At 48.8% G+C, this 15,456-nt stretch overlaps 1 protein-coding gene and 1 non-coding gene across 2 annotated transcripts; one reads left to right on the forward strand and one right to left on the reverse strand.

The window, feature by feature from the left end:
- Positions 1 to 2,129: 2,129 nt before the first annotated feature.
- Positions 2,130 to 14,758, forward strand: ACP7 (acid phosphatase 7, tartrate resistant (putative)). The gene is made up of 12 exons (XM_010985155.3): positions 2,130 to 2,395; positions 6,493 to 6,693; positions 6,990 to 7,172; positions 8,056 to 8,179; positions 8,401 to 8,463; positions 8,565 to 8,679; positions 8,764 to 8,871; positions 8,964 to 9,021; positions 9,111 to 9,178; positions 9,305 to 9,376; positions 12,661 to 12,798; positions 14,291 to 14,758. Exons 1-12 carry the CDS (start codon positions 2,275 to 2,277, stop codon positions 14,354 to 14,356), a joined length of 1,317 nt encoding a protein of 438 aa, XP_010983457.2. The 5' UTR covers positions 2,130 to 2,274; the 3' UTR covers positions 14,357 to 14,758.
- On the reverse strand, positions 13,535 to 13,607 carry TRNAT-AGU (transfer RNA threonine (anticodon AGU)). The gene has a single exon. It is a non-coding gene; the product is annotated as a tRNA-Thr (tRNA).
- Positions 14,759 to 15,456: the final 698 nt, after the last annotated feature.

Raw genomic sequence — 15,456 nt, forward strand, 5'->3', positions numbered from 1 at the left:
TGCATGTAAAAACCATGGTTCAGAGAAGGGTTTCACCAGCCTGCCACAGGTGTCTAGCAAAAAATGGTTCAGAACCTCAGCTCCTGGAAGACCACAAGAAAAACTAAAACTAAGAAGTTACAACTGGTGGAGGTGAGCGGGGTCTTGCGGGTATTTGAGTACGGCTAAGAGAGTGACTTTTTATTACACGTTAAGTTGTAATGAAGACGCCAGGAGGTGGGGGGAAATCCACACAGTACGAAAGCCCATCTTGAACCCCCTCCCTGAGTGCCAGTCTATGAAATTGCTGTCCCCAATCAGCAGCGGCTGCTATACTTTGAATTTACAAAGCCAAATCTCAAGTCATTTTATGTGCAGGCAGGAAGGAGAAACAACTGAAAACCTGGACTCTCTGACTTTTCCTGCTGCTCTGGGGAAATATCCAAGGGTATTTTGTGACAAATCACTCGCAACCTTCAAACAGCTCACAAAGGTTTACAGGCAAAATTCTCGTTTGCTCCCACCTAGACCCGAGGGCAATTTCTGGAGCTCATGCATTAATAATAATAAAAAGAGCAGCTGATTCTTATTCAGTCCTTACTCTGGGCCAGGCCATGTTCTCAGCATGAAATTTCATGTGCCAACTGGTTTTACCCTCACAATAACCCGTAGTGTAACGTACTATTATCACCCTCATTTCGCAAGGGAAGAAACCGAGGCCCAGCGAGGTCGAGTAACCGGCCTGGGGCAACCGCTGAGAAGCAGCGCTGCGGTTGGGTGGACTTTGATTTTCTCTCCTCAGCAAGCCCGGGGGCCTGGCGAGGAACCAGTGTGGGCTAAGATTGCAAAGAGAGGAAGGCGGAAAGAATTGCAAGGACCACGAAGCTGCGGCTGCGGGAAGGGATGCGGGAAGGGATGGGGGAAGCCCCCCGGTCGCAGGCGCTGGTGCCTCCACACCTGGGTACCTCGGGATCCGACAGCTCCAGAAGTGGGGGGCCAGTGTCCGTGCCCTGGGGGCTTCGCAGCCGCGGGTGGGGCTCCTGGGGGACAGGCGCAGCCTTACCTGTCCCGGCGCTCACCTGGTGGCCGACTTGGAGGTGGCGGCGGAGGCGTAGCAAACCTTCCTGGGTCCCCTTCCCTCGCCCCGCCCCGGGGGGTGGGCGGGTGCGCGTGAGGCTCTCAGGACAGGCCGGACCTGTGGGACCCGGGGCCCCGGGTGTCTGGGGAGGCCGTCAAATGGAGAAGGAAGGCTCTTCCGGGGCTGGGACAACTGTGGGCGGCGGGATACCTCGGCGCTTGCAAACATAAATACCGCCGTAGCAGTGGTGGCAGGAGACGCGCGTGCGGGCAGTTGGCGCCCGCGAGGGTGAGCCGGGGACAGGGACGCAACCCCCAGCCCCAGCTCCTGGCCCCCGGATGGACGGTCCTGGCTTGGCTCTGCCCAGGCAGGCAGGTCCTCGGGAAGCTGGAGACCAAACAGGAGCGGGGCGGTGGAGGGGCTGGGGGCGGGCATGGGGCGGGCAGTGGGGGAAGAGCTGGGGAGGAGGAGGGTGGATATCCATGCAGGTGCAGGGCGGGGGAGACAGGTGGAGATAAGGGGGGTTGGAGTCACTAAAGGCAGGATAGGATACTGGGGAGGGGCCCGAGGGGATGGGGCTCTCTAGGTAGGATGGAATTCTTGAGGGGTCTGGGGATGGAGTGAGGGATTGGGGTCACTAAGACGGAAATGGAATGATGGAGGATGGAGATGCTGAGGTCTCTGAGGGCAGGGTGGAATACTGGGGATGCCATCGTCAAAGGCAACTTCCCACACTGAGCTCCCCCGACCACATTCCCAAACGTCCTGTACTGAGGGGGCTGCGGTTAAGAGCAAGGGGAGCCAGGACCTCTCCAGCCTCCGGTCCCAATCCCCCACTCCATCACGCCCGAGCCCTGCAACTGAATCACTCCATCGCTCAGCTTCCTCATCTGTGATGTGGGACCGGAGATCGCAGTGGCCACCACACGTAGGAATGTCGTCAGACTCCCATGAGTTAATCTATGCAAAGTGCTTAGCACCCAATGAGGCTCAGAGGGCACCTGCCTCTTGGTACTGATGATGTTTTTTGTTTTCTCTGCAGCATCTGGAAAACCATTCGTGTGAAGACCTCCCTGCCATCCTGCCTCCTTCCCTGTGAGGCTGCCAGATCCCCCTGCATCCCCCATCATCCCAGTCCCTCCTGCTGTCCCTGAGGGAATCTGATCCACTCCAGACCCCTTCCCTTCCCCTCTCCGCTTCCCACCCTCTCCCCTACCATGCACTCCTTTCATCCCTGCTGGTCCTGCTGCTGCTTGCTCCTCTTTTCCTCCCTGGGAGTTCAGGGGTCCCCAAAGGCTCCCAGTGCTGCTCCGGAGCAAGTCCACCTGTCCTACCCAGGTAAGTGTCTACGACCTCTCCATGGGCATTTCCCAGCAAGATCCAGTTAGTTGGGGGCTCAGGAACCCCACACTAATTGCTGTGGGACCCTAATGGTGGCTTGTTCTTCCTGAGCCTCAGGTGTCTGCCTCTGTTAAATGAGGATTATAAGCAGTGGTGCATGTGGCTGTGAGGGAAATGATTCTGGTACCCAGACTATAGTTAACACTCTCCTAGGGGGGCTGCTGTTTTCCTTACTCATTTGTGTGATTGCTCCTTGTGTTCCCACAAAGCTGCCTCCTGGTCCTTGATCTTGGGGTGCTGGTGCACGGGGGAAGCAAGACCCTGAACTTGGACCCTCTACACCCAGACTTCCTGGGTTTTAATCCCAGCTTTGCTACTTACCTGCTGTGTGACCTTGGGCAAGGGACTAAACCTCTCTGGTCTCAGCCTTCCCATCTGGACAAAGGGGTTATATTAGTGAGACCGCATGGTGAGGAGTCAATGAAATATTAACTGTGAAGCAGCAAAATGGATCTGGGCACGTGGCGTGGGTCTCACAGGTTTTTGTTCAGGACACTACTACACAGCTAAAGATTATAATAACTTCAGAGAGCTTTAATTTATTCGAGTAATAGCTGTAATAGTAGCCATATTAGAAACTAAAACAGAGGCATTTAAAACTATTGATTAAATCATTTAAAATAAACAATAATGAACTCATTCAGAAGTAAGGTAAATGACATTTTTCATGAAAAATAACTAGTTTACAAAAGGAAAGAAGTGGAGTGAGAAGAGTGGCATTGATTTACATCTTTTAAGGTCTTTTTAATATCTCCTCCTATCTGTGACAGTTCCTCAGTCTTTCCTAATTTTTTGTGTCCTTGACACTTCTAAGGTAGGGTCTTAAAGGTTAGTTGCCATGTGGAATCTGAAACCCCATGAATGAACCGGCTTTGGAATTTGCTGGCCAAGTGACCTTGGACAAGGCATTTTGCCTAGAGGCCTCTGTAACATGGCATGAAAATAAGACCCATGTCCTGGGGCTGCTGTGAAAACGCAGTGAGATCGCAGCTGTCCTTTGACCTACACTATAATAATAATAACAACAACAAAGATGCTCTTACAAGGGCTTCAGCTGGAAAACTCAATAAACCTCCTACTGGACCTTACACTGTAGATACTACTGTTGCTCCCATTTACAGAAAAGTGAACTGAGGCTCACAGAGATGAAAAACCTGACCCCAGGTCACACAGGCTGGAATTTGAATCCAGGCAGGCTGGCTCAAGAGCCCACGATATTGGTTTTTAGAGCTTTAAATTTCTTACTAATTTAGATTTAATAGAAATTTTGCAAAAATACTACAGTGTTCCTATATCTCCCTCACCCAGTTTCTTCTAATGTTAACATCTTGACATTTTGGAGTACTGAGCAGTTGTGTTTTTGTTTTGTGTTTTTGTGTTTTTGGTAGGCTAGCCCTCACTGGGGGTTTGTCTGATATTTCCTCATGATTGGAACCAAGTACTGGATTTTGTGTTTTTCTGGCAAGACTGTCCCAGCTGCGATGCAGTGGCCTCTCAGTACGTGGTATCAGAGGATTCATGACACTGACGTGGCTTACGGCTGTTACTGTGTTGTTAACCTTCATTGCTTGGTTGAAGTGGTGCCTAAGTGAGGGTTCTCCACCATAAAGCTTTTATTCTTTCCTTTGTAGTTAATAACTATCTTGGGGGAGATTCCTTAAGACTGTGGAAATCAGGGTCTTCCTGAAATGTTTACCCACTAATTTTAGCATCCACTAGTGGATCGAGTCTGCAACAATTATTAGTGTGGGGTTTGCCTAATTGTGATTGTATAATTTTCTAAACTTCTCTTTCCATCTAGTTGAAATTTTACTGTAACAGGGGGCTGTCCCTCCCCACTACATTTATTTATTCAATAATTTACTTACATTAGTATGGACTCATGGATATTTATTTTATCCCCGGGTTAAAATCCAATACTATTGCTATTTACTTTATGGTTCACATTGTCATCCCTGATTTGGTCTTTTGGTATTCCCTCAGATTGGCTTCTGGGTTCTTTCAACAACCCCACTTCATATCCTGAGCTCTGCCTCACTTTCTGGCACCAAGAATTATTTCCGGCTCATCTTGTCTATTTCCTGTCCTATCTCTGGAATCAATCACTTCTCCAAGGAGCCCTGTTGCCTTTTATCGAAGAATGGGTATTTAGAAACTCAGATCTGAGCACTAAGTGTGCTCATTGCTACTGAGGTGTCACTGCTTCTAGGCCCTCTTACAAACAGACGTTACATGTGTGTATGTTCATATGTGTATGCACACATATATATTTATCTGTATGTGTGTATATATGTATGTATGTATGTGTATATGTGTGTGTGTGTGTGTGTGTGTGTGTATACCATGAAATCATACTCTGATTTTGGTCGAGCGTCAAGGGTCTATTTTAGCATTCTTTCCTTATTTGTAACTTCTTTCTCCAACATTGAGAAACCAAGCTCCTGTTGTCTACATTATACTTGCCTATTTGTTCCATGCTAGAGCAAGTATAAAGCAGTTTCAGAATTGTTTGCCTGTATCCCTGTGAAGAACACTTATGAGATGATGGCATTTAGTGAGGTCTTTTTCCTCTGTAGTCTTATAGAAGAGCTTACAGTGCCCAGTCAAGAAACTATATCAATGCTTTCTTTTCTTCTCCACCACTTCAGTGTGGCTTTGTTATTTATTTTTTAATATAGTTACACTCATTTGTTAGTGTTTATATTCCATATTGGCTTCCCACCCACAACCTGGTGCTTTTAATTGTTAGTTAAATTTTGGGGTATGTGAAGAAAATATGAAACCTGGCTAGCTCTAGGAGTCTAGATTATTAAAAAAAAAATAAAAAGACAGACTCAGAGATATGTCCTCCTTCCACATCCCTGCTACTCCATTCCTATTTCCCCTTTTTTCTACCCCTTCCCAACCCACCCCCATAAGTAATTCATCTCTTTAGTTCCTGGTGTGTTCTTCCTGCATTTCTTCTGTAAAATAAATAAACAGATGCCTGTGTATTTTCTTATATTCTCTTACAGGAAGAGTGGCTAACTTTGGGTACTCTTGTGTACTTTGCTTCTTTGAACATTGTGTCCTGGACATCATTCCATATCAGTTCCTAGAACTTACCCTCTTTCTTTTTGACAACTGCGTAGTGCTCCATGGTTTGGACATTACATAGTTTATTCAGTCACTCTCCTATGTATGGGCATTTTGATGGTTTCTGATATTTTGCAATTACAAGCCCTGCTGCCATGAATAACCTTGTGCACATGCATTTTGTGCACATCTTGCAGGAGGAAGAACTCATGCTGTTAACATCATACCATCCCACATGGTGTTTTTAAAACCTTGATTTCCTTGCTGACTTTTAAGAATTTGGAGTGATCACTTAAAAGTTTGTATATCTACCTACAGATTCTCTTGGGCTAGAAAAGCCACCGTATAGATATTTGCTCTAGAAGTTGACAGATTTGGTGGCCCTGGGCCTGCTTCCTGTGCGGACACCATCACCAGAGCAGAACGATGGCTTCTGCTTTTAGACACAGCAGGCTCTATGGTTTGCCACGCACTCCACACCTTACTGCTGGCCCCTGTTCCCATTTATATTACCTAGGTGGCCTTTGGACATCTGAGGTTACAACCCCTAAATGATATCATGCATGTAAAGTGTCTGGTACAGGCTCACACACAGTTCATAATGATATTAATAATGATATTCATTCACTCATGTAACCCTGACTGTACTGGGCACATTGCTTTACTCACATTTATTCATTTAAGCCTCATAAGAACTCTCTAGAGTAGACACTCTTATTTTATAGCTATTATAGATAAGGAAACCAAGGCTCAGGGAGGCAAACTGATTTGCCCAAGGAAAGCACAACTTGGAAACCGCATAGCTGGGACTGAACTTGGGAAACTGCAGAACCAGTGTCCTTAACCAGTAAATGTTCAAGAGCCCCTCAATCTCTAGTATTGCCCCCCATGCTCTCTGCCCATCCCTCCCCGCCCCTGCCCAGGCCTCGCTGCCCAGCCCCCTCTTCCTTTCTCTCCAGGTGAGCCAGGCTCCATGACTGTCACCTGGACCACGTGGGTCCCAGCCCCCTCTGAAGTGCAGTTTGGGCTGCAGATCTCAGGGCCGCTGCCCCTCCGGGCTCAGGGCACCGTCAGCCCCTTTGTGGATGGGGGCATTCTCCGGCGGAAATTCTACATACACCGAGTCACACTGCGAAGGCTGCTGCCCGGGGTCCAGTATGGTTAGAGGGGCCCCGGGCCAGGTGTTGAGGGGGGAATGGGAAGAGCAGTGGGACATGGACTAAAAGCTACCACTGGCAGGTGGCTCAGGCTGGGCTGGTAACTGCTCTGCTTATCTGCAAGTCTATTGTATGAGACCTTGGGATGAAAATGGAAGGTGTTGGGGACCTGGGGGAGTTGAACAGAAGCGGCATGGCACAGACCGATTCAATCCCCCAACCCGTTGAAGGTGGATAGGAGTGGAGGAGATGTCTGGGGCTCCCACACCACCAACTATGACCTTTTCCTTTCCCCCCAGTTTACCGCTGCGGCAGTACTCAGGGCTGGAGCCGTCGGTTCCGATTCAGGGCCCTGAAGAATGGGCCTCACTGGAGCCCCCGTCTGGCTGTGTTTGGGGACCTGGGGGCTGACAACCCGAGAGCCCTACCCCGGCTGCGCAGGGACACCCTGCAGGGCATGTACGATGCTGTTCTCCATGTGGGTGAGGCATCAGCAAGGGTGCACCTGGACGTATGGAGTGGGAGCAGGGGGAGCCTGGGTGGGAGGCAACTCCAGAACTGTGGAGGGGACCAGGGCCAGGGCAAGGGATAAGACTGGCCATGGAGATGGTGTTAATCAGGCTGCCCAGGTTAAAAGTCAATTCTGACACTTAGAGATACGTGCATTGGTTTTCTCCTCTGTGTTATAGTTATGAGCGCTTGTTCAGAATTCTTGGGCTCTTGTGGTGGCTAAATAAGTTGACATTGTCTGGCATGTTGTAAGTGTGACATAAGCCTTCATTGTCATTATCATTGCTGTTGTGATTTGAGAGGACAGGAACCAGAAGGGAGATGGAGATTGGGACTGATATGGTTCAACGCCACAGACTCTGGAGTCGGACTCCCAGGGTTTGGTTCCTGGATCCTCACTAGCCAGCTCTGTGACCTTGAGCAAATACTTAACCCCTCTGGGCCTCAGTTTGCCCATCTGAAACGGGGATAGTAATAACATCCACTTCAGAGGGTGTTTTGAAGATGCAGGTGACCAAGTGTGTATAGAGTTTGGAACTGTGCCTGTTACAAAACCAGTACCAGACCAGACTATGCCAGTCTTATCATTGTTATTGCTCTGGGAACGAATGAGACAGGGGCTGGTGTGATCAGAGTACAGGAGACCCGCCTGGTCCTGCGGGGTCTCAGGGACCAGAGGTTTGGGAAACGGTTCCAAGCACACAGGCGGGTGGGTGTGAGGTAGGGACCAGAGAACTGGGATGGCTTGGGGGCCAGGGCTTACACAGCCCACACCAGAGCAATCAGGTCTCTCAATTCTGGCAAAAGCAGAGCAGGGTCTGAGTCCTCATCCTCTCCCCCGCCCCCTGCCTCCAGGAGACTTTGCCTACAATATGGATGAGGACAACGCCCGCGTCGGAGACAAGTTCATGAATCTTATTGAACCTGTGGCCGCCAGCCTGCCCTACATGACGTGCCCTGGGAATCATGAAGAACGCTAGTGAGGCCCGAGGGCTTCAGGGTGGGCGAGGGCCTGGCCAACGAAGACAGTCCTTCTTAGTGTCTCACCTTAGTCTCTCGTGTTGTGGCAGCTCAACTGTGGTAGTGAGAGGAGAGGAGATGAGGGCTGGGCAGAGAGCCAGGCTTGGCCTGATAGTAGGAGGTAGGTGTGGGGCAGCGGCACCCAGACCCTCCCCTCACCCTTTTACTTCCTTTTTCCAGCAACTTCTCCAACTACAAGGCTCGTTTCAGCATGCCTGGGAACAGCGAAGGCCTGTGGTACAGGTAATATCGGGGGAGGGGCATGAAGACCGGCCTCCCTCTCCTGAAGGATGGGAGATGCAGGGGAGACCCTAATGATGACCCATGCCCTTTGACCCCTCCAGCTGGGATCTGGGCCCAGCACACATCATCTCCTTCTCCACCGAGGTGTATTTCTTCCTCCATTACGGCCGCCACTTGGTAGAGAAACAGTTTCACTGGCTGGAGAGTGACCTCCAGGTAACCTGGGTGGAATCCCCCTTGGACCTGTCCCCTCCTCCCCCTCCCTCACCCCTGCCCCTCACTCTGTGCCCTTCTCTCCAGAAAGCCAATCAGAACCGGGTAGCCCGGCCCTGGATCATTACCATGGGTCACCGGCCCATGTACTGTTCCAATGCTGATTTGGATGACTGTACGTGGCATGAAAGCAAGGTGAGGACCCCCTTCCTTGGGGACAAGGTGCTGAAAGCCAGGTGGTGGGGTTGGCCTGAGTCGTCCCTCACCTCCTTGCTCATCTTGCCCAGGTTCGCAAAGGCCTCCTCGGCAAGTTCTATGGGTTGGAGGACCTCTTCTACAAATATGGTGAGTGACCTTGACTCCCCAGCCCCAGGCCCCACCTCCCATCTCTCCTGATTCCATGCAGGGCCTGACCCCGACTTGCTCTGTCTCAGGGGTCGACCTGCAGCTGTGGGCTCACGAGCACTCCTACGAACGGCTGTGGCCAATTTACAATTACCAGGTGAGGCCCGCAGAGGGCTGAGGCCCGCGGAGGGCTGAGGCCCACGTGGCTGGTGTCAGTGGGCCCCGGGTCAGATCCCCAGGCCTGGCCTCCTGTGACGCCCCCTCCCCCTTGTCCCTTCTCCAGGTATATAACGGCAGCCGGGAGACACCCTACACCAACCCTCGAGGCCCCGTTCACATCATCACAGGGTCTGCGGTGAGCAGGGCGAGAGGTGCCTTGGGTCTCTCTCTTGCTGTTTTTTTATTTTTTTTATGGAGATATTGAGGCTAGAACCCAGGACCTCATGCATGCTAAGCATGCGCTCTACCACTGAGCTATTACCACCCCACCCGCTCTCTTGCTGCCTATTGAGGGCCACACGTGTACAGCCCTGGGTCCTGCATCCTTTATACTGCTACTATCACTTAACTCTCAACCCTAGTGGTTAGGTGCACTTAGCAGCATGCCCATTGCACAGATGCGGAAACAGAGGCTCCAACAGTCCTCATTCAAAGTCGCAGGTTCTGAAGTGGCAGGGGCTGCTTGCCCAGGTCTACCAGGATCCAGGCGCAGAAGGGTTATGATTATGACTGTAACCAGACTCCAGATTTTGTCATATTCCACCAGCTTTCTCACTAACCACCTTTTTCTGCTGCAGGATTGCACACTGTGTTTAGTTATTGTGTCTCCTTAGTCTCCTGCAATCTGCGACAGTCCCTCAGTCTTCCCTGTCTTTCATCCTGGCCAGTTGTTTACTCAAAACGCCCTGAATTTGGGTTTGTCTGCTATTTTCTCCTATCACGATTCGGGGTTTGCCTTTTGGGGCCAGACAATCACATGTGACATTGTGTCCTTCTCAATTGTCACACGGAGGTATGTGTCCTCGGTGTGTCTCATTCCTGGAGGTGTTTCTCTGAATCACCCAGCTAAGGCAGTGTCTGCTGGGTCCCTCCACCATAAAGCTATTGTGTTTCCCTTTTGAATTAATAAATATCTTGGGGGAGATACTTTTAGACGCTGCAAATGTTGTTTCTTTTCCAACTTTCACCCACTAATTTTTTTTTTTGAGAGGGGAGGTAATTAGTTTCATTTATTTATTTATCTTTAATGGAGTTATTGGGGATTGAACCTGGGACCTCGTGCATATTAGGCACACACTCCACCCCTGAGCTATACCCTCCATCCTTTTACCCACTAATTTTTGAATCCATCAGTAGGGCTTGCTTGCAGCAGTGATGACTGCGGTGTTCTCCAGGGGATCTTCTATTTCCTTCATTCCTCCTAGCTTTATTCATTAGCATCCTTCTGTGAGGAAGAGTTGGCCCTTCTGCCCCATTTATCTGGTTAGTTAGTTATGGGTTTATACCAGTCTGGGCTCGTAGGTAATTATATTATCCTGTGAGCTGTCATCCAATACTACTGTTATCTATGCTGCGGCTCAGATTGCTCTAACTTTGGCCACTGGGAACTCTTCAGACCAGTCCCTGTGTCCCTTCTACGCGCCCCTGTCATTTTGTGGGCTCTTTCTTACTTTTTGGCACCGTGAGGCACTCTGGGGTCATCTTGGGTTTCCCCGTCCTGGCCTTGCAATCAGTCACTCCTGCAAGAAACTGGGGCTTATTTTAAGCTGATTTTTACCAATTAAAGTAAGAACCTCTTGTGATAAAAAGTCAAACAGTCTAGAGGGCAGGAGGTGAACACCAGCTTCCACACCCTTCCTAGTCCCACACTCACTGGTGATGAATCTCATCTCTCCGGTGGCATTTTAGAATATTTTCTGTGTATGCAAATGAGTAATTGTCTCAGTAGAGATGTGTTACAGCATCCCTCACTTTTAAAAAACAGCTTGAATCATGCTTCATGCCCTAGTGGCTCCTGACCTTGGTGCACATTAGAATTACCGGGGGGTGGTTCTTAAAACTCCAATGCCTGGACCCAACCCCAGAACAAACACCAGAATCTCTTGAGGGCTCCGCCCTGACACTACCACCCCTGCGCAGCCACCACCCACAGCAGGAAATGGAATGTTATCAGCACGGATGGTGCCTCACATCCGTAGGTGATCACTATTCTGACCTTAATCAGCACAGATTAGTTATTTTTCTTTAATTTTAATTTTCGAAATTATTTTAGACTTACAGAAATGTTGCAAAAATAGTACAAAGACTTTCCATATCCTCTTTACCCAGATTTCCCAAATGTGAACATTGAACCATGCTTGTTTCAATCTGTTTCTGACTGTCTGTCTGTCTATGCATAGATATACATTTTACTATTATTTTCAGATCCTATGAAGAGTAAGTTGCACAAACGATGCCCCTTTATCCCTCTGTCTTTATTTCCTGAAAAACTAGGACATTCTCTTACATCAGTACAGTGTAACAAATTCAAGTCATTAACACTGATAATATACCATTATCTAATCTACAGACCTCTTTCAAATTTAGCCATTTGTCCTATTCATGCCCTTTGAATCTAAGCAAATCATTTTTTTTCTGGTCCAGGATCTAGTCTAAGATCTTACGTTCTATCTCAGGGTCTTGTCTTTCTCATGTCCTTTAATTGGAAACATTTCCCCACTCTTTATTCTGCATGACAAAGAGTTGAGAGTACAGAGTTGTGTAGACTTTCCTTCAGTTTGGGTTTGTCTAATGTTTTCTGGTGGTTAGACTGAAGTTAAGCATTTTTGGTAAGAGTGCACAAAAGTGATACCGTATTCTTCTCAGTGCATCCTTCGAGGAGACGCGTGATATCTCTTTAAACCCGTTAAGCCTCAGTTTACACATCCTCTCCACCACAGTTACGGTTTTCTCCTTTGTAACTAACAAGTATCTCCTGGAGATACTTTGAGACTATGCAAATAGCCTTCTAGTCCCCAAACTTTTGCCACTGCTTTTACTATCCATTGATGATTCTTGCTTCAATCAGTTATTACGATGATGGCTGCAAGATGGTGATTTTTTTGAGCTCCCTCCTCCTTTCTGTCATATCCCTGGCTTTCTCCTGCAAGGATGAGCACTTTCTCACTCCCAGGCAATGATGATTTTAAAAGCTTTCTAAGGAGGATCTGCTGTGCAGAGAGGGCTGAGAGCCACTGATATCTTCCATTCTGTGAATTCCACTTTCCCCTCAACAATACATCTTGGCCATTTTTCTGTATCACCTCAATTTGTGACGGCTATGCTATCGTTTATTTAACTGACCCCCTCCCCCCACCCACCCACATACACTGATGGGCATTTGGCTGGCTTCCAGCTTAGGGCTTTTACAGAAAATACTGCAGTGGAGTGTCTTGCACAGCCCTGCACTATTCTAGAAATCAAAGGGCACAGGAAGCCTGGCTGGGTCAAAACAGTCGATTGTGAGTATTATTGAGGTCAAGTCTTAACTGACCTTGTCTTCCTTGAGGGTGGCAGGGTCCCGGCCTGGCTGGTCATTTCTGCTTCCCAGTGGGTCCTCCACCTGCCCCAGCCCTGGGTCTAAATGATTCTCTCCGGCAGGGTTGTGAGGAGAGGCTGACCAGCTTCACCCTCTTCCCGCGGCCCTGGAGCGCTGTGCGTGTGAAAGAGTACGGGTACACGCGGCTACATATCCTCAATGGGACCCACGTTCACATCCAGCAGGTGTCCGATGACCAGGTGAGTGCTGGCCCCATCACCTGCCTGAGTAACCAGGCCCAGTGCGTTCTGGAGCCGGTGGTTAAAAAAGAGGACTCAAGAGCCTGAAATACTGTGTTCAAATCCTGCCTCTGCTACTTACCAGCTGGATGACCTCAAGCAACTTTGAGCCACAGTTTTCCCATCTGCAAAGTGGGGATGTTAATAGTTTCTACCTCACAGGACTGTATGGGGGTTGAATGACATTATACAGAAATTGCTTAGAACAGTTTCTAAAGCATGGTAACTTCCATAAATATCTATCAATAGGGGGCAAAAACAGATCACTCCCCCGCAGGAAGAGGGAGACCCAAATGACGTGTGTATGGTCCCAGTGGCTTACCCTCTGGCTGTGTGACCCTGGGAAAAATATTTCCCGGGTTAGAGGGACCCAAATAATCGTGACTCATCTTTCTTTATGTTTTAAAAACTATTTTATTTATTTACTTATTTTTGTTTTGGGGGGAGGTAATTAGGTTTGTTTATTTACCTCTTTTTTAAAAATTTTCTTCTTTATTTTAATGTAGGTACTGGGGATTGAACATTTTACCACTGAACTAAATCCTCCCCTCTTAACTTTCTTTATTTTTCCATTGTAGATTTTTTTGGGGGAGGGAGGTAATTAGGTTTATTTATTTATTTATTTATTTATTTATTTATTATTAATGTAATACAATTATTAATTTACTTATTGGTTTGTTCATTTATTTATTGTTAATGGAGGTACTGGAGATTGAACCCAGGACCTCATGCATACTAGGCATGCACTCTACCACTTGAGCTATACCTCCCCTTTGCCACTATCATTTTAAAATAATGGGAGTAACAGTGGTTGATTGAGCACCTACTGTGTACCAGACACTGGGCTAGATATCCTATATTTAGTAGCACTTTAATCACCACAACAATCTCATGGGGCAGATTTTCCTTCCATTTTACAGATGAGCAAACTGAGGCTCAGAGTAGGGAAGTATTTCTCCCAGAGTCACACAGCCAGAGGACACAGAGCTGGGATCTGACCCCAAAGACCATGTTATTTTCATTGTAAATAACTACCATCTATCATTATTGAGCAGCACAGGCACCAGAGGCAAGCTCTTGGGTGAATTATCTATTCAGTTCTCCCCACTTTATAGAATATGGAAATTGGACTCAAAGTTGGTTCACATCCTGAAGGAGTCATGGCTATGCTGGGACATAAAGTGAGATTTGTGTGACTCCAGGGTTCGTGCTCTAATAATAATAGCCCACACTTACTCAGCCCTTGCCATGTGCCAGGCTCCCTTTTAGCCTTTCCAAATATCTCATGAGGAAAATTGAGGCTCAGAGAGGTTTAGCAACTTGTCCAAGGCCACACAGCCTATCAGAGACAGAGCTGGGATTTGAACCCAGGCCACCTGGCCCCAGAGTTTGGACTTTCAGCCCTTATTACCTCTTTTTTTTTTTTTTTTTTTTTTTTTTTTGTCCCTTGCAGGATGGGAAGATTGTAGACGACATCTGGGTGGTGAGACCTCTGCTCGGCCGGATGATGTACCTCTAAGGATGGGGACAGCTCTCATCTGGGACCCCGGGCCTTACTGCCTTGGCTGGGGTGCCCAGGCCCAGGAGGGGAGTCAGGGCGGGCCTCGACTTCTCTAGCCTCCTGAGCCCTGTGAGGGGTGGATGCAGCCCCTAGGGAGCTGGAGCAGCTCTACCCTTCCTGACTGTCTGGAGGGCAAATGTGCAGAGTGAAGCAAGACAGGTTTTGGGTGGCACAGCCCTGCCTTCCTGCAGAGCACTGATTGGGCGGAGTGTCCACAGAGCCTCTGGAATAAAGAGGCTTATGACTGTGGCTCCGTGGAGTCTGCACTTCTGCTGGGGATGCCCTGCTGGGCCACCTCCTCTCCTGCAGGCCTGCGAGGACCATCACCAGCCCCAAGTCAGCAGAGTGGGCACGGCTGTCATGACGCCACTCTCCAGCAGATAGCACCTGTGACTTTCTCCTCCAGGCCCGCCCTCAGTGCCAACCAGAGGCGGGGCTTCAATGGCCCAAGGAATGCTAACCAGTGTCCCTTCGTGCCTCAGTTTCCCAGCCTGGCACTGACTTATTCTGGAAGAGGGGCAGATGTTAACTCCTAACTGGGCTAGCTGACAAGCATTAGGAGCTCATGGACCCGCTGTTTTCCTCCCGTTTTACATTTCCCCCTCCCTTTGTTTCCCTCTTTCTTTCATGTATTCAACCATTATTTATTGAGCACCTATCACGTGCCAGGACCTGTTCTCCATGCCATGTTGTCTGCCCTCATGAAGCCGACATTCTATCCAGGGCGTCAGACAGAAAACACAATAAATAAGTAAAATATATAACAGGGTCAATAGTGATAAGTGCTCAGAAAAAGCAGGGGAGGGGATGGAGAGTAGTAGGGGGTGGGCAGTTGCAATTTTCATGAGGATGGTCAGGGAGACTGTACTAAGAGGGTGACAGGTGAAGGAAGGAGCCATGTGGGCAGAATAGTCCAGGCAGAGGAACAGCCCGTGCAAAGGCCCTGAGACAGAAATGCACCTGCTCTGTCAGAGCATCAGTGAGGAGGCCAGTGCAGCTGGGGCAGAGAGTGAGAGGAAGAGTGGGGATGAGGGCAGGGAGGTGACAGGGGCTGATAT

The sequence above is a fragment of the Camelus dromedarius genome, chromosome 9 (assembly GCF_036321535.1).
Source record: "Camelus dromedarius isolate mCamDro1 chromosome 9, mCamDro1.pat, whole genome shotgun sequence".
Taxonomy (NCBI): Eukaryota; Metazoa; Chordata; class Mammalia; order Artiodactyla; family Camelidae; genus Camelus; species Camelus dromedarius.

Excerpts from the sequence above, each read along its gene's own strand:
- ACP7 (XM_010985155.3), top strand. The coding sequence starts at position 2,275 with ATGCACTCCTTTCATCCCTGCTGGTCCTGCTGCTGCTTGCTCCTCTTT. Across the intron at positions 9,022-9,110 it reads GGACCTCTTCTACAAATATG|GGGTCGACCTGCAGCTGTGG; the intron begins GTGAGTGACCTT and ends GCTCTGTCTCAG. Across the intron at positions 12,799-14,290 it reads AGCAGGTGTCCGATGACCAG|GATGGGAAGATTGTAGACGA; the intron begins GTGAGTGCTGGC and ends TGTCCCTTGCAG.